Source organism: Salmo salar, chromosome ssa24, assembly GCF_905237065.1.
Source record: "Salmo salar chromosome ssa24, Ssal_v3.1, whole genome shotgun sequence".
Lineage (NCBI taxonomy): Eukaryota > Metazoa > Chordata > Actinopteri > Salmoniformes > Salmonidae > Salmo > Salmo salar.
Genome location: NC_059465.1, coordinates 44,075,377 through 44,103,268, shown reverse-complemented (window position 1 = coordinate 44,103,268; position 27,892 = coordinate 44,075,377). Strand labels below are relative to the sequence as shown.

At 44.9% G+C, this 27,892-nt stretch overlaps 2 protein-coding genes across 2 annotated transcripts in view; both read left to right on the top strand.

The window, feature by feature from the left end:
• Window positions 1-691: 691 nt before the first annotated feature.
• LOC123730391 (proline-rich extensin-like protein EPR1) lies at window positions 692-27,892 on the top strand. The gene is made up of 2 exons (XM_045706832.1): window positions 692-926; window positions 25,800-27,892. The coding sequence occupies exons 1-2, from the start codon at window positions 692-694 to the stop codon at window positions 27,890-27,892; spliced, it is 2,328 nt and encodes a 775-aa protein (XP_045562788.1).
• The window catches only part of LOC106585945 (ras-GEF domain-containing family member 1B-A), a 147,849-nt gene continuing 132,230 nt past the window's right edge, over window positions 12,274-27,892 (top strand). The window contains exons 1-2 of the mRNA XM_014172695.2: window positions 12,274-12,308; window positions 20,246-20,299. The gene's annotated coding sequence lies outside the window, so the exon portion shown is untranslated. The remainder of the gene's footprint in view (window positions 12,309-20,245; window positions 20,300-27,892) is intronic.

The following is a 27,892-nucleotide window of genomic DNA, read 5'->3' as shown; positions in this document are numbered from 1 at the left end:
TTACAACAGGCTTGAATCTGTCCACTGTCATCTTAGATAAGCTGAACGAGCTGAAGATTCCATTTGAAGATTGCAGAGGGCAAGCTTATGATAATGGGGCCAACATGAAGGGCAAGCACCAAGGAGTAAAGCCAGACTGCTGAAACAAATCCCAGAGCGTTGTTCATCCCATGTGGAGCACCGACTCTAAACCTTGTCATTGCAGATGCTGCCAAATCTTCCAAAAAGATGCAGTTGTTTTTTGGGGGGGCATGTGCAAAAGCTCTTCACTTTCTTTTCAGCTGCCACACAAAGATGGAGTGTTTTGAAGAAACACGTGAACATAACCGTGAAGTCATGGAGTGACACAAGATGGGAGAGTAGGCTCCAAAGTGTTCATGCAATCAGGTATCAGGCTTCTGAGGTTCAGGAGGCATCACTGGAAGCCAGACGGGCGATCAACGATCCTGTGACCAAAGTGGAGGCACAAGCACTTGCAGAGGAAGTTGGGTCCTACCGCCTCTTGATTTGCTGTATCGTATGGTGTGAGATACTGACAATGACAAACAAGGTGAACAAGCTCCTCCAATCCGCCTCAATGCAGTTGGTTATCGCAGTGAATTTAATCTCAAGTGCAAAGGCCTCCCTCACTACATACCGGGAAACTGGATTCTCTGAGGTCCAGACAACAGCCAAAAGCATTTGTGAAGAAATGAATGTGGAGGCTTTTCTGAAAGAGAAGAGACTGAGAAACAGCAAGAGGCCTTTCAGCTATGAGGCTCCTGATAAACCAGTGACTGACGCACTGAAAAACCTTGAAGTCAACTACTTCAACATTGTGGTCAACTCTGCTGTGACATCCATGGATGAGAGATTTGAAACACTCAACCGGGTGAAAACCAAATATGGAGCGCTGCTGAACTTCAACACTGCCTCTCAGATGTCCAGTGAATCTTATAAGCCTCACTGGATGGAAGTTGAAAACACTCTAACCTTCAGAGATGACTGTGGCATCAGTGGAATGGATCTGACACACGAGATATAGAATTGACCTGATCTGCCGTCAGATAAGATGACTGCCTTTTGAGCTGCTTTCCTTTCTCTGTGAGGAAAAACCTGGAGGAACTCTATCCTAACCTTTTGGATAGCCCTAAGAATTGCATTCACCCTACCTGTAACATAGGCAGAGAGGAGCTTTGTTATTGACTGTACGTTTGTTTATTCCATGTGTAACTCTGTGTTGTTGTTTTTTTGTCGCACTGCTTTGCTTTATCTTGGCCAGGTCGCAGTTGTAAATGAGAACTTGTTCTCAACTGGCCTACCTGGTTAAATAAAGGTTAAATCAAATAAAATAAAAAGCTACTTAAGGTCTTCAATCTCACAGGAACGTTTGAGTGATCATAAATCATGACGTGGGGAAACACGATGTCCCACGATGACATCATTGATGATTTTGCCTCAAGAAAGTGCAGGAAAGGAATATTTTGATGGTAAGATTTTAATTCAAACATTCCAAATGTTTACACACTTAGTAACATTTTAAGATTGTATGGCAGAAGTGAATTTGTGTAAATGACTGCTTAACTAACTATGTGACATACTTTCTCCATTTCTTCCAGATAGACTGGTGCCCAGATAGACTGGTGCCCAGATAGACTGGTGCCCAGATAGACTGGTGCCCATGCTGATGCTGAAAATGCCCAGGCTGTAGAGGGAACCAAAGTTAATCATACAGATGTATAGGTTTTATTTGACTATTTTAAGACATATAGCTGCAGCCATAGCCTACAGGCTTATGTTTGCATTGTATAGACAAAGCTAATTGTATAATATTGTGAGGACTGGACTAATTACCAGGCAGTAGAGCCAAAGCTCACTGTTATATTTCATTATTTTCTACATTTTTATATTTATGTTAATCTTAATATTCACTTATCTTAAGATTCTATAGAAAATATTATATTCAATAAATTGTGTTTGTTTATACTTCATTCTGTTCTGTATAGGTCTACTTATTCTTAGACCGACAGATGGAGCAAACTGTTTTAAAGGAGGATTTAAAGGATTGGGGGTGTCAGGTGTGACAGTGTAGAAATGACAAATGGTTTACATGGCTCATAGGTAGGAGGGCCCCCTTAGCAGAATTTTGCTTAGGGCCCCAGGAAGGTCAGGACCGGCTCTGCTCATGTGGGATACTTACTGATGCTGTTTTCTGCTCTGCTCTTTTGCCACCAGTTTCTCTCAGTGTATCATACAATGTTGTCCATATGGCAGAGTGAGAGCATTCATCACTAGAGTGCAGAGGCCTGCCTCACCATATTTCCATTTTAAATGAAACTTTATTTAACTTGGCAAGTCATTTAAAAATAAATTCTTATTTTCAATGACAGCCTACCAGGGAACAGTGGGTTAACTGCCTTGTTCAGGGGCAGAACGACAGATCTTTACCTTGTCAGCTCGGGGATTTGACCCAGCAACCTTTCAGTTACTGGCCCAACGCTCTAACCACTAGGCTGCCCTGCCGCCCCATAGACGGAGCCCTATTTGTGCAAAAGCCCACCATTTGATCCCATGGAATCCTGTTTTTCATCAATATAGCCACGCAGCACACTGAACATCCCCTGTGCTGTTTCATGCTTGGGAATTGTGAGACAGAACAATATGTCCTTGTGAATAACATCTGACATGTATAGTGAACAAAAGTGAATGCGTCTCGGCCCTCACTACTAACGTCTGTTTAGAGAGCAGAAGCTGGTGGAATTTTTGATTTGTTCAGAGTTTCCTTATGGGGGCGGCAGGGTAGAGGTAGTGGTTAGAGCGTTGGGACAGTAACCAGCAGGTATCCTAGTGGTTAGAGCGTTGGGACAGTAACCAGCAGGTAGCCTAGTGGTTAGAGCGTTGGGCCAGTAACCAGCAGGTAGCCTAGTGGTTAGAGTGTTGGACCAGTAACCAGCAGGTAGCCTAGTGGTTAGAGCGTTGGGACAGTAACCAGCAGGTAGCCTAGTGGTTAGATTGTTGGACTAGTAACCAGCAGGTAGCCTAGTGGTTGGAGTGTTGGACTGGTAACCAGCAGGTAGCCTAGTGGTTAGAGCGTTGGGCCAGTAACCAGCAGGTAGCCTAGTGGTTAGAGCGTTGGGCCAGTAACCGAAAGGTTGCTGGATCGAATCCCTGAGCTGACACGGTAAAAATCTGTCCTTTTGCTCCTGAACAAGGCAGTTAACCCACTGTTCCAAGGCCGTCATTGAAAATAAGAATTTGTTCTTAACTGACTTGTCTAGTAAAATAAATAAATTGCTAGCAAAAGCACGCATTTTGTTCAACACTGCTATGTGACAAAGGCATTGATGTGAGTTTCTGTGCCTCTGCCTCCCTACACATCGTTTTCACCATATCAATTGCTATACTACCAGAAACAAAATCAAGTACTCTTCCTGGGGTTCCACACAAAACATGAAACATAATACAGAATGACATAACACAGAACATCAATAGACAAGAACAGCTCAAGGACAGAACTACATACATTTTTAAAAATGCCCACGTAGCCAACATATCAATGCATACACACAAACTATCTGGGTCCAATAGGGGAGAGGCGTTGTGGCGTGAGGTGTTGCTTTATCTGTTTTTTGAAACCAGGTTTGCTGTTTATTTCAGCAATATGAGATGGAAGGAAGTTCCATGCAATAAGGGCTCTATATAATACTGTACGCTTTCTTGAATTTGTTCTGGATTTGGGGACTGTGAAAAGACCCCTGGTGGCATGTCTGGTGGGGTAAGTGTGTGTGTCAGGTCTGTGTGTAAGTTGACTATGCAAACAATTTGGCATTTTCAACACTTTAATGTTTCAGTATAAAAAGAAGAAGTGATACAGTCAGTCTCTCCTCAACTCTTAGCCAAGAGAGACTGGCATGCATAGTATTTATATCAGCCCTCTGATTACAGTGAAGAGCAAGACGTGCCGCTCTGTTCTGGGCCAGCTGCAGCTTAACTAGGTCTTTCCTTGCAGCACTGGACCACACGACTGGACAATAATCAAGATTAGACTAAACTAGAGCCTTTTTGTTGTTGTTGTAGTATTGGTGACCAATACTACAAGCTAATTCTCCCTCACCTATTGAAATAAACATCACTTTCTTTTACAAGTTTTAACTAACACCTTGCTGCTGTTGCTCCTAGCGTTGAAACAAACTACAGATGGGAAGGGCTCATCAGGATGATTGACTGAACTCAACTCATTTGATTCGACTACCACAGTGTCACGCTCGTCGTATGAATTGGACCAAAACGCAGCGGGAATGTGTACACTCATCTTCTTTATTATGTAGAACGTGAACACAAAACAACGACGACAAACAGTCCCGTAAAGTACAATGACTACACGGAGAAACAACTACCCACAAATCCCTTGGAAAGAAAACACCCCTATTAAATAGGACCGTCAATTAGAGGCAACGAGGAACAGCTGCCTCCAATTGAAGGTCAACCCAATAAACTACACATAGAAATAGAAGACCTAGAAAGAACATAGAAATATACTAACATAGAACATTGCCCAACAAACCCCTAAACACACTAAACAAACACCCCCTGCTATGCCCTGACCAAACTACAATAACAAACAACCCCTTTTACTGGTCAGGACGTGACACACAGGAGGCTGGTGAGGGGAGGTCAGCTCATTATAACAGAGTAAATGGAATGGTATCTAGCACATTGAAAAACATGCGTGTCATGTATACCATTCCATTTACACCGTTCCAGCCACATTACTATGAGCTGTACTCCCCAAATGAAGGTGGCCACCAGCCGCCTGTGACAGACAAATACAGGCCATACAACACTGGGATTCAGGGAGTCCGCAGGCTGTCATAAGTCTGTTACAAAGGCAGAGCGGAGATAAGAATGTGGATTCAGCTTCATAGTCTTGACAACCACACACACAGACACACAACTCTGACCTCTATATCAGCATGACAGTAAAAAAGGGACGGAGGTAAGGAGCGATAGTGGTCCTTCTCAGGAAGACAGAGGGAAGCAGGTCATGGGGAAGAGGAGGATATTTCTGAGTGAATAGATATGATTCTAACCTCTGTACTTGCATCTGCATGAGAAATTCTGTGTGTTGTGTGTGTGTATATATATATATATATATATATATATATATATATATATATATATATATATATATATATATATATATATATATATATATATATATATATATATGTGTGTGTGTGTGTGTGTGTGTAGTGTATATACTGTATCTGTGTAGTATAGCTGTGTGTAGTATAGCTGTGTGTAGTATAACTGTGTGTACTATAGCTGTGTGTAGTATAACTGTGTAGTATAACTGTGTAGTTTAACTGTGTAGTAGAGCTCTGTAGTATAGCTGTGTGTAGTATAACTGTGTGTACTATAGCTGTGTGTAGTATAACTGTGTAGTAGAGCTCTGTAGTATAGCTGTGTGTAGTATAACTGTGTGCACTATAGCTGTGTGTAGTATAACTGTGTAGTATAACAGTATAGTATAACTGTAGTATAATTGTGTAGTATAGCTGTGTGTAGTATAACTGTAGTATAACTGTGTAGTATAGCTGTGTAGTATAGCTGTGTGTAGTATAGCTGTGTGTAGTATAACTGTGTAGTATAACTGTAGTATAACTGTGTGTACTATAGCTGTGTGTAGTATAGCTGTGTGTAGTATAACTGTGTAGTATAACTGTAGTATAACTGTGTGTACTATAGCTGTGTGTAGTATAGCTGTGTGTAGTATAACAGTGTAGTATAACTGTGTAGTATAGCTGTGTGTAGTATAGCTGTGTGTAGTATAACTGTGTAGTATAACTGTGTAGTATAGCTGTGTAGTATAGCTGTGTGTAGTATAGCTGTGTGTAGTATAACAGTGTAGTATAACTGTAGTATAACTGTGTAGTATAGCTGTGTGTAGTATAACTGTGTAGTATAACTGTAGTATAACTGTGTAGTATAGCTGTGTGTAGTATAACTGTAGTATAACTGTGTAGTATAGCTGTGTGTAGTATAACTGTGTAGTATAACTGTAGTATAACTGTGTGTTCCCCCTTTTTTGAACACCTGCAATTGCCATTTTCTGCAATCTCAAGCAAAAATGGCCTTAAATAACAGATAGTAAAATATATATAACAGTAAAAGTAATATATATATATATATATACAGTACCAGTCAAAAGCAAAATCAAATAATCAAAGTGAAACAACAGTCCATCATTACTTTAAGACATGAAGGTCAGTCAATACGGATCATTTCAGGAACTTTGAAAGTTTCTTCATGTGCAGTAGCAAAAACCATCAAGCGTTATGATGAAACTTGCTCTCATGAGGACCACCACAGGAATGGGAGACCCAGAGTTACCTCTGCTGCAGAGGATAAGTTCATTAGAGTTACCAGCCTCAGAAATTGCAGCCCAAATAAATGCTTCACAGAGTTCAAGTAACAGACACATCTCAACATCAACTGTTCAGAGGAGACTGTGTGAATTTCTGCAAAGAAACCACTACTAAAGGACAACGATAAGAAAAAGATACTTGCTTGGGCCAAATTTTAGATTTTTTGTTCCAACAGCTGTGTCTTTGTGAGGCGAAGAGTAGGTGAACGGATGATCTCTGCATGCGTGGGTCCCACCGTGAAGCATGGAGGAGGAGGTGTGATGGTGTGGTGGTGCTTTGCTGGTGACACTGTCAGTGATTTATTTAGGATTCAAGGCACACTTAACCAGCATGACTACCACAGCATTCTGCAGCGATACGCCATCCCATCTGGTTTGCGCTTAGTGGGACTATCATTTGTTTTTCAACAGGACAATGACCCAGCACAGCTTCAGGCTGTGTAAGGGCTACTTGACCACGAAGGAGAGTGATGGAGTGCTGCATCAGATGACCTGGCCTCCACAATCACCCGACCTCAACCCAATTGAGACAGTTTGAGATGAGGAAAGGCATCCAAGAAGTGCTCAGCATATGTAGGAACTCCTTCAAGACTGTTGGAAAAGCATTCCAGGTGAAGCTGGTTGAGAGAATGCCAAGAGTGTGCAAAGCTGTTATCAAGGAAAAGGGTGGCTACTTTGAAGAATCTTAAATTGTTTTTGTTTGTTTAACACTTTTTTGGTTACTACATGATTCCATATGTGTTATTTCATAGTTTTGATGTCTTCACTGTAATTCTACAATGTAGAAAATAATAAAAAATTAAGAAAAACCCTTAAATAAGTCAGTGTGGCCAAACTTTTGACTGGTACTGTATAAATTATTTTTACATAATGGCGCAGCCAGTCCACAAGGTGGTGCAGCGTCCCTCTTGCATTCTTTGGGGAGAACTCTACACATTTTATCATGCTTGTGTACGGTTTGTGATTAAACCGGCACTCTGCCTCTTCTGAAACAAACTCAATTTCGTTGTTCTGGATTCTTTGTCATCAGTGCATGTTGTTTTAATTGAGGTTCTTAATGAGGTTAATTGGTTCTTAATTAGGTTAATTGATTGAGGATTTTTTTTGCATCTGCTTAGTTAATTGAATAAGGATCTGTGTTTCTGGAAATAAAGGAATCCGGTTTACTATACTATTACATTAGTAAGGAGTTGGAATATGATTTAAATCTAGGAAATATTATCTTTGTAGCGTTTTACTGTGGAAGCTCTTGCTTAAATACATAAAGTTTTAGGTTGGGAGAAGAGTCCGGGAGCATAGGCTCTGAAGATGCCTGCAGGACTGTAAATCCTTATCATCCCCTAGCTATTTCTGGCCTATTTGATGAGCCTTCTCCAGGATCCCTTGAAACTGGTACAAGGAATAATCGACTGTTTTGGGATAGGCAGATTTGATTCAGTATTAAGGTTTTGTGTGTGTGGGGTGGGTGGAGTGTGGGCCTATGTTGATGCAGCTGGTTGGTGAGAACCTGACTTTATAGTAGTCTGTTTGATAGTTCCTCTCCGCTGGTGAGTGTGACAACACAACGCTGCTTTCATCAGGATTGAAATGTGATGCACTGGAATCACAAACAGCCCTTCACAAACACACTTTAAAAAAGACCACACTGCAGACACATTTAAAAGACCACACTGCAGTCGCATTTAAAAAGACCACACTGCAGACACATTTAAAAGACCACACTGCAGACTCATTTAAAAGACCACACTGCAGACGCATTTAAAAAGACCACACTGCAGACACATTTAAAAAGACCAAAGACCACACTGCAGACTCATTTAAAAAGACCAAAGACCACACTGCAGACGCATTTAAAAAGACCAAAGACCAGACTGCAGACACATTTAAAAGACCAGACTGCAGACACATTTTAAAAGACCAGACTGCAGACGCATTTAAAAGACCACACTGTAGACACATTTAAAAAGACCACACTGCAGACACATTTAAAAGACCACACTGCAGACACATTTAAAAGACCACACTGCAGACACATTTAAAAGACCAGACTGCAGACACATTTAAAAGACCAGACTGCAGACACATTTAAAAGACCAGACTGCAGACACATTTAAAAGACCAGACTGCAGACACATTTAAAAGACCAGACTGCAGACACATTTAAAAGACCAGACTGCAGACACATTTAAAAAGACCAGACTGCAGACGCATTTAAAAAGACCACACTGCAGACACATTTAAAAGACCACACTGCAGACACATTTAAAAGACCACACTGCAGACACATTTAAAAGTCCACACTGCAGACATATACATTACATTCCACACATCTATCGGCCAATCGTCTTTGGCCGAGATTCAATCCGAGTCACGCTCTAGCACAGGTCACTAGATGACAGTGCATCTTTTAAAAGGCATTTTCCCTGACGTTCGCATAGATCCCATCTATGGTAAAACCCTGTGCATGTCGGCTTAATCTTCAATGAGTCTTATAGTGCTTATAACGCGGATTGCATTGAAGGCTGGGTTTAAACATCCTTCAAATAGTGCATAACTAGTAACAATACTTAGAGCTGGTCAGCTGTCCTGGTTCCATCACTGCAGACAGACAGACAGACAGACAGACAGACGGACGGACGGACGGACGGACGGACGGACGGACGGGCGGACAGGCGGACAGGCGGACAGGCGGACAGGCGGACAGGCGGACAGACAGACGGGCTAGACAGACAGACGGGCTAGACAGACAGACGGGCTAGACAGACAGACGGGCTAGACAGACAGACAGACAGACAGACAGACAGACAGACAGACAGACAGACAGACAGACAGACAGACAGACAGACAGACAGACAGACAGACAGACAGACAGACAGACAGACAGACAGACAGACAGACAGACAGACAGACGGCCGGGCTAGACGGAAGGGAACATTATCTGGTGATTCTTCCATCTCTCCAGATGGCACGGCCTCGTAAAATGTCTTCCTCCTGAAGATGTATTACAGATTTATTACAGACATTTCACTCTTTTACTAAACAAGGCTCAGGGGATTCCTGTGTTCTGAGTCTTGAATCATTCATTTTGAATTCCCCCCCCCATCAAGGCTCAAAGTCTAATATGGGGGGGAATTCACTAGAGATAATAGAGCTTATTATGTGTGTGTGTGTGTGTGTGTGTGTGTGTGTGTGTGTGTGTGTGTGTGTGTGTGTGTGTGTGTGTGTGTGTGTGTGTGTGTGTGTGTGTGTGTGTGTAATATATTTATGCTCAGTCTAATATGGGGGGGAATTCACTAGAGATAATAGAGCTTCATTGTGTGTGTGTGTGTGTGTGTGTGGATTTTGAACCTGGTTTGTTAAAATGTGAATCAAGCGTGCCACACCAGAGGAAGATAGAATTAGCTTGCGGAGCTAAGAAGAAGAAGACAAGTTATGTATCAAAAGCCCTGTTTATATCTGGTTCTAACATGTAGCCTTTGTCCTGATCTTGTACACACATTGTGCCCACATCTTTAGACAAGTGGAGACGATTAAAAGACGCATTGTGATCTGATTCTGATCGTATAAGTGTAAACAGACAAGATCAGGTCAAGAATCAAGATCAGGACAAAGGATACATGCTAACGGTAGGTAGGACTATAGGGCTATATATTATATAGTACAGACGTGGCCAAAAGTTTTGAGAATGACACAAATATACATTTTCACAAAGTCTGCTGCCTCAGTTTGTATGATGGCGATTTGCATATACTCCAGAATGTTATGAAGAGTGATCAGATTAATTGCAATTAATTGCAAAGTCCCTCTTTGCCATGCAAATGAACTGAATCCCCCCCAAAAAACATTTCCACTGCATTTCAGCCCTGCCACAAAAGGACCAGCTGACATCATGTCAGTGATTCTCACGTTAACACTGGTGTTGAGTGTTGACGAGGACAAGGCTGGAGATCACTCTGTCATGCTGATTGAGTTCAAAAATCAGACTGGAAGCTTCAAAAGGAGGGTGGTGCTTGGAATCATTGTTCTTCCTCTGTCAACCATGGTTACCTGCAAGGAAACACGTGCCGTCATCATTGCTTTGCACAAAAAGGACTTCACAGGCAAGGATATTGCTGCCAGTAAGATTGCACCTAATGTCACATCCTGACCAGTAGAGGGAGTATTTGTATTGTAGTTTGGTCAGGACGTGCCAGAAGGGTATTTGTTTCATATGGTTCGGGTTGTGTGTGTCATTAAAGGGGTGTTTGGTTTATGTAGTCTGGGGTTTGAGTATATGTTCTAGTGTTGGTTTTCTATGGTTTTCTAGTCTGTATATTTCTGTGTGATTTGTGTGGCTCCCGATCAGGAACAGCTGTACGTCGTTGTTCCTGATTGGGAGTCATATATTAGATGCTTGTTTTCACCTGGGGATTTTGTGGGCAGTTATCTTTAGCACTGCTGTTACTTTAGCCTGTTAAACTGTCTTCTGTCATTCTTCGTTTTTTGTTGTTCACTTTATTTAATAAATAATCAAGATGAGCATCCACATTCCTGCTGCGTTTTGGTCGTTTCTACCCAACGACACCCGTGACACCTAAATCAACCATTTATTGGATCATCAAGAACTTCAAGGAGAGCGGTTCAATTGTTGTGAAGAAGGCTTCAGGGCACCCAAGAAAGTCCAGCAAGCGCCAGGACCGACTCCTAAAGTTGATTCAGCTGCGGGATCGGGGCACCACCAGTACAGAGCTTGCTCAGGAATGGCAGCAGGCAGGTGTGAGTGCATCTGCACGCACAGTGAGGCGAAGACTTTTGGAGGATGGCCTGGTGTCAAGAAGGGCAGCAAAGAAGCCACTTCTCTCCAGGAAAAACATCAGGGACAGACTGATATTCTGCAAAAGTTACAGGGATTGGACTGCTGAGGACTGGGGTAAAGTCATTTTCTCTGATGAATCCCCTTTCCGATTGTTTGGGGCATCCGGAAAATGCTTGTCCGGAGAAGACAAGGTGAGCGCTACCATCAGTCCTGTGTCATGCCAACAGTAAAGCATCCTGAGACCATTCATGTGTGGGGTTGCTTCTCAGCCAAGGGAGTGGGCTCACTCACAATTTTGCCTTAGAACATAGACATGAATAAAGAATGGTACCAACACAGCCTCCGAGAGCAACTTCTCCCAACCATCCAGGGACAGTTTGGTGATGAACAATGCCTTTTCCAGCATGATGGAGCACCTTGCCATAAGGCAAAAGTAATAACTAAGTGGCTCGGGGAACAAAACATCGATACTTTGGGTCCATGGCCAGGAAACTAACCAGACCTTAATCCCATTGAGAACTTGTGGTCAATCCTCAAGAGGCAGGTGGACAAACAAAACCCCACAAATTCTGACAAACTCCAAGCATTGATTATGCAAGAATGGGCTGCCATCAGTCAGGATGTGGCCCAGAAGTTAATTGACAGCATGCCAGGGCGGATTGCAGAGGTCTTGAAAAAGAAGGGTCAACACTGCAAATATTGACTCTTTGCATCAACTTCATGTAATTATCAATAAAAGCCTTTGACACTTATGAAATGCTTGTAATTATACTTCAGTATTCCATAGTAACATCTGACAAAAATATCTAAAGACACTGAAGCAGCAAACTTTGTGGAAATTAATATTTGTGTCATTCTCAAAACTTTTGGCCACGACTGTACACAGATAACACGTGAAACTAATATCATCCTCAATGCTGTACATGATTACATGACTCACACATGTTGATCCACTTTCTAATATGTGAGTACATTTTTTAAATAATTTCTCTCTCTCCTCTCTCCCTATGCTCCCCTGTCTCTCTTTCTCTCTCTCTCGCTTTCCTCTCTTCCCCACAGTCTCGAAGTCAGCCCCATCTAGGCCTGAGGCACGCCTCCAAGCAGCGGGTATGTAACATTTCTGACTTTACAGTAAATATATTTTTTTGTAGACTCTGCAGTTTCTTTGCCGCTAGTCTCCCTGTTGCAGAACAGTCACCTTTCATTCACAGTACGTTTAAGAGTAGAGCACACACGCACAAACAACAGTCCAGAGGAATTGGAAAACACCCACTGGTGAGCCAGGCCCCCAGCCAATCAGAATGATTTTTTTCCCCCCTCAAAAGGGCTTTATTACAGACAGAAATACTCCTCAGATTCATCAGCTGTCTGGGTGGCTGGTCTCTGTTTCATCTGCTGTCTGGGTGGCTGGTCTCAGATCCAACAGGTGAAGAAGCCGGTTGTGGAGGTCCTGGGCTGGCGTGGTTACACGTGGTCTGCGGTTGTGAGGCTGGTTGGACGTACTGCCAAATTCTCTAAAACGACATCTGAGGTGGTTTATGGTAGAAAAATGAACATTTAATTCTCAGGCAACAGCTCTGGTGGATGTTCCTGTACTCAGCATGCCAATTGCACGCTCCCTCAAAACTTGAGACATCTGTGGCGTTGTGACAAAACTGAACATTTTAGAGTGGCCTTTTTATTGTCCCCCAGCACAAGGTGCACCTGTGTAATGATCATGCTGTTTAATCAGCTTCTTGATATGCCACACCTGTCAGATGGATGGATTATCTTGGTGTCACGGTTGTCGTTGGTTAAGGAGGACCAAAACGCAGCAGGTATATGTAAGCTCATCTTCAGGTTTATTAACTCCAAAATGAACACCAAAATAACAAAAGCGAACGAACGATCAACACACAGTCTGACAAGGCACAAGGCTAAACTCAGAACAATCTCCCACAATTAAACAGACAAACACACCCAACTAATATAGGACTTACAATCAAAGGCAACACCACACAGCTGGCTTCAATTGGAAGTCCACCCCAATTAACCAAACATAGACATACAACTAACTAGATCAACATAGAAATACGTGAATCTCAAACAGTGCCCAAAAACCCCGGAATACTAAATCAAATGCCCTTACTACAAAAACACCACCCTGAACCACATAAAACAAATAACCTCTGCCACGTCCTGACCAAACTACAATACCAATTAACCCTTATACTGGCCAGGACGTGACACTTGGCAAAGCGGAAATGCTCACTAACAGCAATATAAACAAATTTGTGCACAAAATTTGAGAGAAATACGCTTTTTGTGCGTACGGAAAATGTCTGGGATCTTTTTATTTCATCTCATGAAACATGGGACCATCACTTTACATGTTGCGTTTTATATTGTTGTTCAGTGTAAATTTGTTTCTCCTTAAAATGATCATCAGTATTGCATTTTAGGCTACATCGTTGACAACTGAAGTATTTAACAACAACAACAAATGATTACCCGAGGTAGATTTCTGTTTTTCTCATTAAAAAGTGTTTCTTGTTCTCTTTGACTTTGTCAGAGCTTCTAAACTAAATGCTAAAACCAATCTTTTGATTTTTCTGAAACACGTCGACAACGGGGACAGTGTTATTGATCTCATATTAATCACGCCTTTTTTTTATTAAATTAAATTTGAATGGATTGTTTTTGTTTTGTAGGCTAGGCTACCTATTTCATGATTTTAATTTATTGATCAAGCCTTAGCAGTCATTCTGATCTCGTGATCCCAATGATTCGTTTTATTATGTCGCTGTCCAGGGCTTCGGATCTGCATCCCACTGTCCACGTTTTTCTGTGCAACAGCCTTTTCATTTGAACATTTGAAAAGTTTTGGTGTGTGTACCAGGTTATTTGATTGAATATATATATATATATATGTTACAGCACTTTGGTTTCACTAATAAATATGTTGAAATGTTACATCACTGTTAATATTTACATTTACATTTTAGCCATTTAGCAGACGCTCTTATCCAGAGCGACTTACAGTAGTGAATGCATACGTTTCATACATTTCTCATGATTCATTTGATACACGGAGGGGTGTTTTTGCATGCATCGGTGTACTTTGATACTGTGACTGCTGTCATGTTGGTGTCCAGCAGTAGCGATGCTTCCTCCAGTGTGGACAGTCTGTTAGGGCTCCTGCCTTATCTGTCAAACACAAACTGTGCGCTCCATCGCTACATGCACAGCCACTGACCTCTCGGGGTTAGAAGACCAACAGCTGAAAAACAACAGCTGAAAAACAACAGCTGGCCCCGACATACAAGTTATGCAACACTGTAGGCCTATCTATCCCTGGTTGATTGGTTTGTCTGTAGTCAGCAGTCTTAGAACAGAACAAGTTATGCAACACTGTAGGCCTATCTATCCCTGGTTGATTGGTTTGTCTATAGGCAGCAGTCTTAGAACAGAACAAGTTATGCAACACTGTAGGCCTATCTATCCCTGGTTGATTGGTTTGTCTGTAGTCAGCAGTCTTAGAACAGAACAAGTTATGCAACACTGTAGGCCTATCTATCCCTGGTTGATTGGTTTGTCTATAGGCAGCAGTCTTAGAACAGAACACAGTGTACAGAAGGTAGGTCATGATTTTAGTAAATACATCCTTATGTAACAGTGTAGGTTCCGTCCCTCTCTTCGCCCCAACCTGGGCTCGAACCAGGGACCCTCTGCACACATCAACAACTGACACCCCACGAAGCATCGTTATCCATCGCGCCTTGCAACGCAAGGGGAAACCCTACTTCAAGTCTCAGAGCGTGTGACGTCACTGATTGAAACGCTATTAGCGCGCACCACCGCTAACTAACTAGCCATTTCACATCGGTTACACTTACTAGGGTTGCAAAATTACGTCAACTTTCAATCAATTCCCTGTTTTTTTTTCTTCTTCAGAAATCCTGGTTGGAGGATCACAGATTTCCTGCTTATACTCCTCCTGATTCCAGGATTCCAGGATCACAGATTTCCTGCTTATACCCCTCCTGATTCCAGGATTCCAGGATCACAGATTTCCTGCTTATACCCCTCCTGATTCCAGGATTCCAGGATCACAGATTTCCTGCTTATACCCCTCCTGATTCCAGGATTCCAGGATCACAGATTTCCTGCTTATACTCCTCCTGATTCCAGGATTCCAGGATCACAGATTTCCTGCTTATACTCCTCCTGATTCCAGGATTCCAGGATCACAGATTTCCTGCTTATACCCCTCCTGATTCCAGGATTCCAGGATCACAGATTTCCTGCTTATACCCCTCCTGATTCCAGGATTCCAGGATCACAGATTTCCTGCTTATACCCCTCCTGATTCCAGGATTCCAGGATCACAGATTTCCTGCTTATACCCCTCCTGATTCCAGGATTCCAGGATCACAGATTTCCTGCTTATACCCCTCCTGATTCCAGGATTCCAGGATCACAGATTTCCTGCTTATACCCCTCCTGATTCCAGGATTCCAGGATCACAGATTTCCTGCTTATACCCCTCCTGATTCCAGGATTCATTCAACTGGGATTTCAGGAAAACCAGGGAATTTATTTAAAAGTTCTCGAAGTTTTGCAACCCTAATTATTACAGTGACATTTGTTTGCAGGAATGGCTACATGTCCTACTGATGGAGGTCAATGACAGCATCCCAAATGGAATCGTCTTCCCTATATAGTGCACAACTTGTGGCTATGGGCTCTGATCAAAATTAGTGCCCTACAGTATATAGGGTGCCAGCTAACGTCTGAATACCTGGGCCCAGTTCTCTTTATATTACTACAGCTAACGTCTCAAAACCTGGGCCCAGTTCTCTCTAGATTCCTACAGCTAACGTCTCAAAACTTGGGCCCAGTTCTCTTTATATTACTACAGCTAACATCTCAAAACCTGGGCCCAGTTCTCTTTAGATTACTACAGCTAACGTCTCAGTACCTGGGCCCAGTTCTCTCTAGATTCCTACAGCTAACGTCTCAGTACCTGGGCCCAGTTCTCTTTAGATTCCTACAGCTAATGTCTCAAAACGTGGGCCCAGTTCTCTTTATATTCAGGCAGGGAGCGTGAATGCTCAATCCTTTTAACCTATAAATAAGTGATTTTATGCCGTTTTTGCGACTAAAGGTACTTGAAGGTCAACTCAAAACCATAAAGGTACTTCAAGGATTATTGCTTTTCTCTGATTATGGCGTCATCTTCAGTTCCTAAGAATGAATTAATCATTCTCACCCAGGACTTACATGGCACCCATATTCCCTACATAGTGCACTACTTTTGACCAGAGCCTTATGGCAGCCTATTCCCTACATAGTGCACTACTTTAGACCAGAGCCTTATGGCACCCTATTCCCTACATAGTGCACTACTTTTGACCAGAGCCCTATGGCACCCTATTCCCTACATAGTGCACTACTTTTGACCAGAGCCTTATGGCACCCTATTCCCTACATAGTGCACTACTTTTGACCAGAGCCCTATAGTTGAGCACTATAAAGGGAATAGGGTGCCATTTAGGACGAAGCAAAACGACAACATCGATAACTGTATCTGTTTAGATATGACAGTTTATCATTCAATTTTCTTCCTCCCAACGCCTTTGATTTGACACGACCGTACATACAACCTTGTAATCCCTTTCCTGTGGTTCTGACTGTTGAAATGATTTGGTGTCGCGGCATGTTGATGTTGTAGAGAGGCTGGGAATCACAAGGTATTCAACGCTATTGTACCATTCCATCATGGGTTTGTAGAATTTTTCTTAGGTCTCCTCCTGGTGGCAAGCGTCTTCCAGATGTCCGTCTGAGGAAAGAAAATTCAGTCCAATCACCAAATGGAATGAGTTTGTCCTTTTTTTTTTTTTTATCACCAAAACCTTTATTGACATTTGACCAAAAAAAAAAAAAAGACAATGCTTTAACATTCAGGGCTAATAACCCTAATTACTTAAGGTCAGGGAGAACAAAAGGCGAAAGGGCAGAGGTTGCCGTTTTTGTTTGTCAACAACCACAAAGCGCACCGAGAGAGGTCACTGGCAGTTCATTCACTCACTGTGCTGCAGCGGTTTCTGTAGCGACTGTAATCAAGGCAACGACCATCTGTGTTCCCTCCCTTGGGTTTGTTGGTCAGAACACTAGGAACACCGTTAGATTCTACGCCGTGTTCACTCACGCCAATGGAACAGAGCGTTCTAGAACACTCACGAGGTTCTGAAAAAAAGGTCATCCGGAGATCACAAGCAGTAACACGATACTCAAGAGGTATAAATCATAAATCAATCCTCTTATCTTCGGCTCGTAGCTACCGGCTACAGCAGTGAACCCAACTATGTAATGTGTGGTCGGTCTCTGGGTTGAAACAAAGACATGTGTGAGTCTGAAATGACACCATATTCACTACTTCTGATCAGAGCATTATTTGGTAATGAACTATATATATAGGGGACTGTTTCGGAAACATGCCCACGTCTTAGGAAAGTAGAAGCGATTCATTTAAGTGCAGTGTGTTCTGGTTGGTGAACACAAGGGACACAGTGTAAATGTGTATTAGTATTGGTCCAGTCTACGTTAAATCTTCACATTTCATTTCCAGAATTTGTAGCGAGGCCTTTCATCATGCAGGGCGAACCGCGTCTGATTCCAGAACGAACTCAAAAACGACCGTTTTAGCATCATTTCGAAAAAAAGACCCAGGTTACATACCAAATGTTACCCATTTTTCTGATCGAGTGCCTTACTTTTACCCAAGGGCCATAGGGAACACATCCCCAGCTTTCTGCTGAGTCCTGTTCAAATCCAGTACAGCCCCATAAATGTTTTATAGGACTTGGCCTCTTCTCAGCTTATTCATTACTAATAAGTCTGAAATGGGAGAGACTAGGTACTTCGCCTGCAGCACTGGACTGGCTGTATGCTCCCTGGCCATTAACTAGCAAGGTCAGAGATGTTACTGTTATTGGGCAGTGGTTCCCATGTAGCCTACCCCTTCAATGGCAACTTATCATTAGGCCTCTGGACTCACAAATCTTCTCAAGTACCCCCTATGGATAGATGTATACAATACATAACCCCTGGGTGAGAATCACTGCTTTAGTGGGGTCATGAGCTCCAGATCAGTACAGACCACTGCCCTCTATGAGGAACCCCTGTCCATTCCCAAAGGGCTCATACAGGCTACAGGTTAAAGTGGAGAGGTTAAAGTGGAGAGTCGAGAGAAGAGAACATACGAACTAGAAGTGAGAGAAGAGGGACAATCGTTTTGCCCCAAATGGCACCCTATTCCCTATACAATGAACTACTTTTGACCAGAGCCCTACGGGCCCTATAGATGGACGTTATGTGCAGCCCTGGTCAAAAGTAGTGGACTATAAAGGGACCAGGGTCTATAGGGAATAGGGTGCACTACTTTAGACCAGGGTCTATAGGGAATAGGGTGCACTACTTTAGACCAGGGTCTATAGAGCTATGGTTAAACATAGTGCACTACTTTAGACCAGGAACTATAGGGAATAGGGTTCACTACTTTAGACCAGGGTCTATAGAGCCATGGTAAAACATAGTGCACTACTTTAGACCAGGGTCTATAGAGCCATGGTAAAACATAGTGCACTACTTTAGACCAGGGCCTATAGAGCCATGGTAAAACATAGTGCACTACTTTAGACCAGGGCCTATAGAGCCATGGTAAAACATAGTGCACTACTTTAGACCAGGGCCTATAGAGCCATGGTAAAACATAGTGCACTACTTTAGACCAGGGCCTATAGAGCCATGGTAAAACATAGTGCACTACTTTAGACCAGGGCCTATAGAGCCATGGTAAAACATAGTGCACTACTTTAGACCAGGGCCTATAGAGCCATGGTAAAACATAGTGCACTACTTTAGACCAGGGCCTATAGAGCCATGGTAAAACATAGTGCACTACTTTAGACCAGGGCCTATAGAGCCATGGTAAAACAACTATATAGGGAAGCGAGTGCCATTTGGGATGCATGCTGGGAGTTATACAAGGTCAGCAGCACGACCACTCGACCAGACCCCCCGATGACAGACCAGATTGAAACAGGAAATGACTTTCCTGGTCGTCCTGACCAGCGAACGGTCTTAACATATACAGTACATAATCCTCTTACACCTTCTTACAGAAGATGGAGGGATTTTACTGATCAAACCCTGAAGATCGCTGTGAGCAGAGCGGTTCGAGTTTTATCTAGAGAACGAGGATGAAGCAGGACAATGAAAGATCCCTGGTCTAAAGTAGTGCACCCTATTCCCTATAGGCCCTGGTCAAAAGTAGTGCACTATGTTTTACCATAGCTCTATAGACCCTGGTCTAAAGTAGTGCACTATGTTTTACCATAGCTCTATAGGCCCTGGTCTAAAGTAATGCACCCTATTCCCTATAGACCCTGGTCTAAAGTAGTGCACTATATATAGGTAATAGGTCCCACCCACACCAAGTGGCTGTGACTGCAATCCCCCTCCCAAAGTTAAACTCCAAAGATTCATATAGTACAACATAATACATTCTGTCTCCATGGGTCTTACGGATGCAGAGACAGACAACTGGATTAGGATAACAAAGCCGAGAACACCTAACCAAGCATATAACACCTAACCAAGCATATAATGAACTGTGTTGGCACGCAGCCTGGCCTAGAATAGCAATGAGTACAGAAACATAAGCACCTTTTTTTCCTGCATGGAGGAGATTTCTGAGAGAAATTCTTTTTTTTTTTCTTTCTTCTTCTCCGTAGTCCCTGACGAAGGCCATGTAAAAACACATCAGAGTTTTAAAGATTTTGTCTATTGAACATGCCATCATAATAAAGGCCTTTTTTTTTTTTTAACTATATGAAGAGTGTTCTCCTTTTGATTTGTTTTTCAGGTTGTTGATAAAACAGTAGTCATCATTATGGGAACAGTATATGATATGCATATGTCAATCACTTGAAACATAGGTAATTGATATTTGGTCCATTCAACTTGAATGCAATCAGAATTTTTTTTCTTCTCCCTTTCAGCCCACAATATTTGGGACGTTGACCAATGAGAAGCCAATATATGACAACAAAAGGGTGAGTCACTTCCTCCTTAACTTCATTCTGATTGGCTGTGGTTAAACGTGGTACTTTCTGATTGGTTGTGATAAAACGGTGGACTTCCTTCTGATCCGCCCGTGGTTACAGGTACAACACTCAAAGTCACATTAATTCAGATATATTCAATTATTATATTTGCATTTCATATTTTCACATATTTTCTTGTACCTGTGTGCTGTCACTTGAAAGAACAAAATACCAATCAAAGAAATGCATTCAAAGACATGGATCAATATCAACAGTTTAGTAATATTTGGTATGCAAGGAAAATAAACACAAAAGGCTCCCTTCCAACTCATTCCCCTCAGACCCCATTTACCGCCTCAACTGAAGTTAAAAAAAAGATAAAAAAAGGTAACACATTAAAATAACTCAAATGAGGCTATATACAGGGTATTACGGTACAGAGTCAATGTGGAGGCTATATACAGGGTGTTACGGTACAGAGTCAATGTGGAGGCTATATACAGGGTGTTACGGTACAGAGTCAATGTGGAGGCTATATACAGGGGGTACCGATACAGAGTCAATGTGGAGGCTATATACAGGGTATTACGGTACAGAGTCAATGTGGAGGCTATATACAGGGTATTACGGTACAGAGTCAATGTGGAGGCTATATACAGGGTGTTACGGTACAGAGTCAATGTGGAGACTATATACAGGGTGTTACGGTACAGAGTCAATGTGGAGGCTATATACAGGGTATTACGGTAGAGAGTCAATGTGGAGGCTATATACAGGGTGTTACGGTACAGAGTCAATGTGGAGGCTATATACAGGGTGTTACGGTACAGAGTCAATGTGGAGGCTATATACAGGGTGTTACGGTACAGAGTCAATGTGGAGGCTATATACAGGGTGTTACGGTACAGAGTCAATGTGGAGGCTATATACAGGGGGTACCGGTACAGAGTCAATGTGGAGGCTATATACAGGGTACCGGTACAGAGTCAATGTGGAGGCTATATACAGGGGGGTACCGGTACAGAGTCAATGTGGAGGCTATATACAGGGTATTACGGTACAGAGTCAATGTGGAGGCTATATACAGGGTATTACGGTACAGAGTCAATGTGGAGGCTATATACAGGGGGTACTGGTACAGAGTCAATGTGGAGGCTATATACAGGGTACCGGTACAGAGTCAATGTGGAGGCTATATACAGGGGGTACCGGTACAGAGTCAATGTGGAGGCTATATACAGGGGGTACCGATACAGAGTCAATGTGGAGGCTATATACAGGGTATTACGGTACAGAGTCAATGTGGAGGCTATATACAGGGTATTACGGTGCAGAGTCAATGTGGAGGCTATATACAGGGTGTTACGGTACAGAGTCAATGTGGAGACTATATACAGGGTGTTACGGTACAGAGTCAATGTGGAGGCTATATACAGGGTATTACGGTACAGAGTCAATGTGGAGGCTATATACAGCGTGTTACGGTACAGAGTCAATGTGGAGGCTATATACAGGGTGTTACGGTACAGAGTCAATGTGGAGGCTATATACAGGGTGTTACGGTACAGAGTCAATGTGGAGGCTATATACAGGGTGTTACGGTACAGAGTCAATGTGGAGGCTATATACAGGGGGTACCGGTACAGAGTCAATGTGGAGGCTATATACAGGGGGGTACCGGTACAGAGTCAATGTGGAGGCTATATACAGGGTATTACGGTACAGAGTCAATGTGGAGGCTATATACAGGGTATTACGGTACAGAGTCAATGTGGAGGCTATATACAGGGGGTACTGGTACAGAGTCAATGTGGAGGCTATATACAGGGTACCGGTACAGAGTCAATGTGGAGGCTATATACAGGGGGTACCGGTACCGAGTCAATGTGGAGGCTATATACAGGGGGTACCGGTACAGAGTCAAATGTGGAGGCTACATACAGGGGGTACCGGTACAGAGTCAATGTGGAGGCTATATACAGGGGGTACTGGTACAGAGTCAATGTGGAGGCTATATACAGGGGGTACCGGTACAGAGTCAATGTGGAGGCTATATACAGGGGGTACTGGTACAGAGTCAATGTGGAGGCTATATACAGGGGGTACCGGTACAGAGTCAATGTGGAGGCTATATACAGGGGGTACCGGTACAGAGTCAATGTGGAGGCTATATACAGGGGGTACCGGTACAGAGTCAATGTGGAGGCTATATACAGGGGGTACCGGTACAGAGTCAGTGTGGAGGCTATATACAGGGGGTACCGGTACAGAGTCAATGTGGAGGCTATATACAGGGGGTACTGGTACAGAGTCAATGTGGAGGCTATATACAGGGGGTACCGGTACAGAGTCAATGTGGAGGCTATATACAGGGGGTACCGGTACTGAGTCAATGTGGAGGCTATATACAGGGGGTACCGGTACAGAGTCAATGTGGAGGCTATATACAGGGGGTACCGGTACAGAGTCAATGTGGAGGCTATATACAGGGGGTACCGGTACAGAGTCAATGTGGAGGCTATATACAGGGTGTTACGGTACAGAGTCAATGTGGAGGCTATATACAGGGGGTACCGGTACAGAGTCAGTGTGGAGGCTATATACAGGGGGTACCGGTACAGAGTCAGTGTGGAGGCTATATACAGGGGGTACCGGTACAGAGTCAATGTGGAGGCTATATACAGGGGGTACCGGTACAGAGTCAATGTGGAGGCTATATACAGGGGGTACCGGTACAGAGTCAATGTGGAGGCTATATACAGGGGGTACCGGTACAGAGTCAATGTGGAGGCTATATACAGGGGGTACCGGTACAGAGTCAATGTGGAGGCTATATACAGGGGGTACCGGTACAGAGTCAATGTGGAGGCTATATACAGGGGGTACCGGTACAGAGTCAATGTGGAGGCTATATACAGGGGGTACCGGTACAGAGTCAGTGTGGAGGCTATATACAGGGGGTACTGGTACAGAGTCAATGTGGAGGCTATATACAGGGGGTACCGGTACAGAGTCATTGTGGAGGGGTACATGTTAGTCGAGGTCATTTTTACATGTAAGTAGGGGTAAAGGGGTAGTAAACAGCGAGTAGCAAGGGTGGAGGGGGGGTTCCAATGCATATAGTCTGGGTGGTCATTTGATTAATTGTTCCTGCAGTCTTGTGGCTTGGGGGTAGAAGCTGTTAAGGAGCCTTTTGGACCTAGACTTGGCGCTCCGGTACCACTTGCCTTGCGGTAGCAGAGGGAACAGTCTATGACTAGGGTGGCTGGAGTCTTTGACAATTTTTAAGGCCTTCCTCTGACACCGTCTGGTATATAGGTCCTGGATGGCAGGAAGCTTGGCCCCAGTGATGTACTGGGCCATAACCACTACCCTCTGTAGAGCCTTAAGGCCGAGTGCCGAGCAGTTACCATACCAGGCGGTGATGCAACCGGTGAGGATGCTCTCGATGGTGCAGCTGTAGAACTTATTGAGGATCTGGGGACCCATGCCAAATCTTTTCAGTCTCCTGAGGGGGAAAAGGCGATGTTGTGCCCTCTTTGAGACTTTCTTGGTGTGTTTGGACCATGATAGTTGGTGATGTGGACACCAAGGGTCTTGAAAGTCTCTAACTCGCTCCAATACAGCCCCGTCGATGTGAAGAGGACATATTCGGTCATCTCCTTTGTCTTGCTCACCTTGAGGGAGAGGTTGTTGTCCTGGCACCACACTTCCAGGTCTATGACCTCCTCCCTATGGGCTGTCTCATCATTGTCGGTGATCAGGCCTAGCACCGTTGTGTCGTCAGCAAACTTAATGATGGTGTTGGAGTCGTGCTTGGCCACGCAGTCGTGGGTGAACAGGGAGTACATGAGGGGACTAAGCATACACCCCTGAGGATCCCCCGTGTTGAGGATCAGCGTGGCAGATGTTTTATTCCCTACCCTTACCACCTGGGAGCGGCCCGTAAGGAAGTCAAGGATCCAGTTGCAGAGGGAGGTGTTTAGTCCCAGGGTCCTTAGCTTAGTGATGAGCTTTGTGGACACTATGGTGTTGAACGCTGAGCTGTAGTCAATGAACAACATTCTCACATTCCTTTCCTCCAGATGGGAAAGGGCAGTGTGGAGTGTGATTGAGATTGCTTCATCTGTGGATCTGTTGGGGTGCTATGCAAATTGAAGTGGATCTAGTGTTTCTGGGATGATGGTGTTGATGTGAGCAATGACCAGCCTTTCAAACACTTCATGGCTACAGACGTGAGTGTTACGGGGGTAAGTCATTTAGGCAGGTTACCTTTGTTTCTTGGGCACAGGGACGATGGTGGTCTGCTTGAAACATGTAGGTATTACAGTCTCGGTCAATGAGAGGTTGAAAATGTCAGTGAAGACACTTGCCAGTTGGTCTGCGCATGCTCTGAGTACACTCCCTGGTAATCCGTCTGGCCCCGCGGCCTTGTGAATGTTGACCTGTTTAAAGGTCTTGCTCACATCGGCTGCGAAGAGCATGATCACATAGTCATCCAGAACAGCTGGTGCTCTCATGCATGCTTCAGTGTCGCTTGCCTCGAAGCGAGCATAAAATGCATTTAGCCCGTCTGGTAGGCTTCCGTCACTGGGCAGCTCGCGACTGGGTTTCCCTTTGTAATCTGTAATAGTTTGCAAACCCTGCCACATCTAACGAGCATCCGAGCGTTGTAGTAGGTTTCAATCTTAGTCCTGTATTGACGCTTTGCCTGTTTGATGGTTTGTCTGAGGGCATAGTGGGATTTCTTATAAGCATCTGGATTAGTGTCCTGCTCCTTGCAGGGCGGCAGATATAGCCTTTAGCTCGGTGTGGATGTTGCCTGTCATCCATACCTTCTGGTTCGGATATGTACGTACGGTGGGGACGACATCATCGATGCACTTATTGATGAAGCCGGTGACTGAGGTGGTATACTCCTCAATGCCATTGGATGAATACCAGAATACATTCCAGTCTGTACTAGCAAAACAGTCCTGTAGCTTAGCATCCGCATCATCTGATCACTTCCATATTGTGAGAGTCACTGGTACGCCCTGCTTTAGTTTTTGCTTATAAGCAGGAATCAGGAGGATAGAATTACGGTCAGGTTTTCCAAATGGAGGGCGATGGAGAGCTTTGTACGCGTCTCTTTGTGTGGAGTAAAGGTGGTCTAGAATACTTTTACCTCTGGTTGCACATGTGACAATCTGGTAGAAATTAGGTCAAATTGATTTAAGTTTGTCTGCATTAAAGTCCCCGACCACTAGGAGCCCCACTTCTGGATGAGCATTTTCTTGTTTGCTTATGGCTTTATACAGCTCATTGAGTTCGGTCAACAAACAAAATAGCACAATTGGTTAGGAGTCTGTAAAACCGCAGTCATCCCCTCCCAGGGCCATTCTTCCATTCCTCCCATCCCATGCAGCAACTACGGTTGCTTATCAGTTCCCCTCCCTCCCTCCCTCCCACCCATCCATCCATCCCCTGAGTCTCCCCTTACATCCCCCTTCCTCCCCACAACGACCAGAGAACCCCCCCACCACTCCTTCCCTACCACACCTTCCCCACCACTCCTTCCCCACCACTCCTTCCCTACCACACCTTCCCCACCACTCCTTCCCCACCACACCTTCCCCATCACACCTTCCCCATCACACCTTCCCCACCACACCTTCCCCACCACTCCTTCCCCACCACTCCTTCCCTACCACACCTTCCCCACCACTCCTTCCCTACCACACCTTCCCCACCACTCCTTTCCCACCACACCTTCATCATCACTCCTTCCCCACCACTCCTTCCCCACCACTCCTTCCCCACCACTCCTTCCCCACCACTCCTTCATCATCACTCCTTCCCCACCACTCCTTCCCCACCACACCTTCCCCACCACACCTTCCCCACCACTCCTTCATCATCACTCCTTCCCCACCACTCCTTCCCCACCACACATTCCCCACCACTCCTTCATCATCACTCCTTCCCCACCACACCTTCCCCACCACACCTTCCCCACCACTCCTTCCCCACCACTCCTTCCCCATCACACCTTCCCCACCACACCTTCCCCACCACACCTTCCCCACCACTCCTTCCCCACCACTCCTTCATCATCACTCCTTCCCCACCACTCCTTCCCCACCACACCTTCCCCACCACACCTTCCCCACCACTCCTTCATCATCACTCCTTCCCCACCACTCCTTCCCCACCACACATTCCCCACCACTCCTTCATCATCACTCCTTCCCCACCACACCTTCCCCACCACACCTTCCCCACCACTCCTTCCCCATCACTCCTTCCCACCGCTCCTTCCCCATCACACCTTCCCCATCACTCCTTCCCCACCACACCTTCCCCACCACTCCTTCCCCACCACTCCTTCCCCACCACTCCTTCCCCACCACTCCTTCCCCACCACACCTTCCCCACCACACCTTCCCCACCACTCCTTTCCCACCACACCTTCATCATCACTCCTTCCCCACCACTCCTTCCCCACCACACCTTCCCCACCACACCTTCCCCACCACTCCTTCCCCACCACTCCTTCATCATCACTCCTTCCCCACCACTCCTTCCCCACCACACCTTCCCCACCACACCTTCCCCACCACTCCTTCATCATCACTCCTTCCCCACCACTCCTTCCCCACCACACATTCCCCACCACTCCTTCATCATCACTCCTTCCCCACCACACCTTCCCCACCACACCTTCCCCACCACTCCTTCCCCACCACTCCTTCCCCATCACACCTTCCCCACCACTCCTTCCCTACCACACCTTCCCCACCACTCCTTCCCCATCACACCTTCCCCACCACACCTTCCCCACCACTCCTTCCCCACCACTCCTTCATCATCACTCCTTCCCCACCACTCCTTCCCCACCACACCTTCCCCACCACACCTTCCCCACCACTCCTTCATCATCACTCCTTCCCCACCACTCCTTCCCCACCACACATTCCCCACCACTCCTTCATCATCACTCCTTCCCCATCACACCTTCCCCATCACTCCTTCCCCACCACTCCTTCCCCATCACTCCTTCCCACCGCTCCTTCCCCATCACACCTTCCCCATCACTCCTTCCCCACCACACCTTCCCCACCACTCCTTCCCCACCACTCCTTCCCCACCACTCCTTCCCCACCACTCCTTCCCCACCACACCTTCCCCACCACACCTTCCCCACCACTCCTTTCCCAACACTCCTTCATCATCATTCCTTCCCCACCACTCCTTCCCCACCACTCCTTCCCCACCACTCCTTCCCCATCACTCCTTCCCCACCACTCCTTCCCCATCACACCTTCCCCACCACTCCTTCCCCACCACTCCTTCCCCATCACTCCTTCCCCATCACTCCTTCCCCACCACTCCTTCCCCATCACTCCTTCCCCACCACACCTTCCCCACCACACCTTCCCCACCACTCCTTTCCCAACACTCCTTCATCATCATTCCTTCCCCACCACTCCTTCCCCACCACTCCTTCCCCACCACTCCTTCCCCACCACTCCTTCCCCACCACTCCTTCCCCATCACACCTTCCCCATCACTCCTTCCCCACCACTCCTTCCCCACCACTCCTTCCCCATCACTGACTAA

Coding starts and splice junctions, on each gene's coding strand:
- LOC123730391 (XM_045706832.1), top strand. CDS start 692: ATGAATGTGGAGGCTTTTCTGAAAGAGAAGAGACTGAGAAACAGCAAG. Junction 927..25,799: donor CACTGCCTCTCAGATGTCCA/GTGAATCTTATA, acceptor CACAACGACCAG/AGAACCCCCCCACCACTCCT.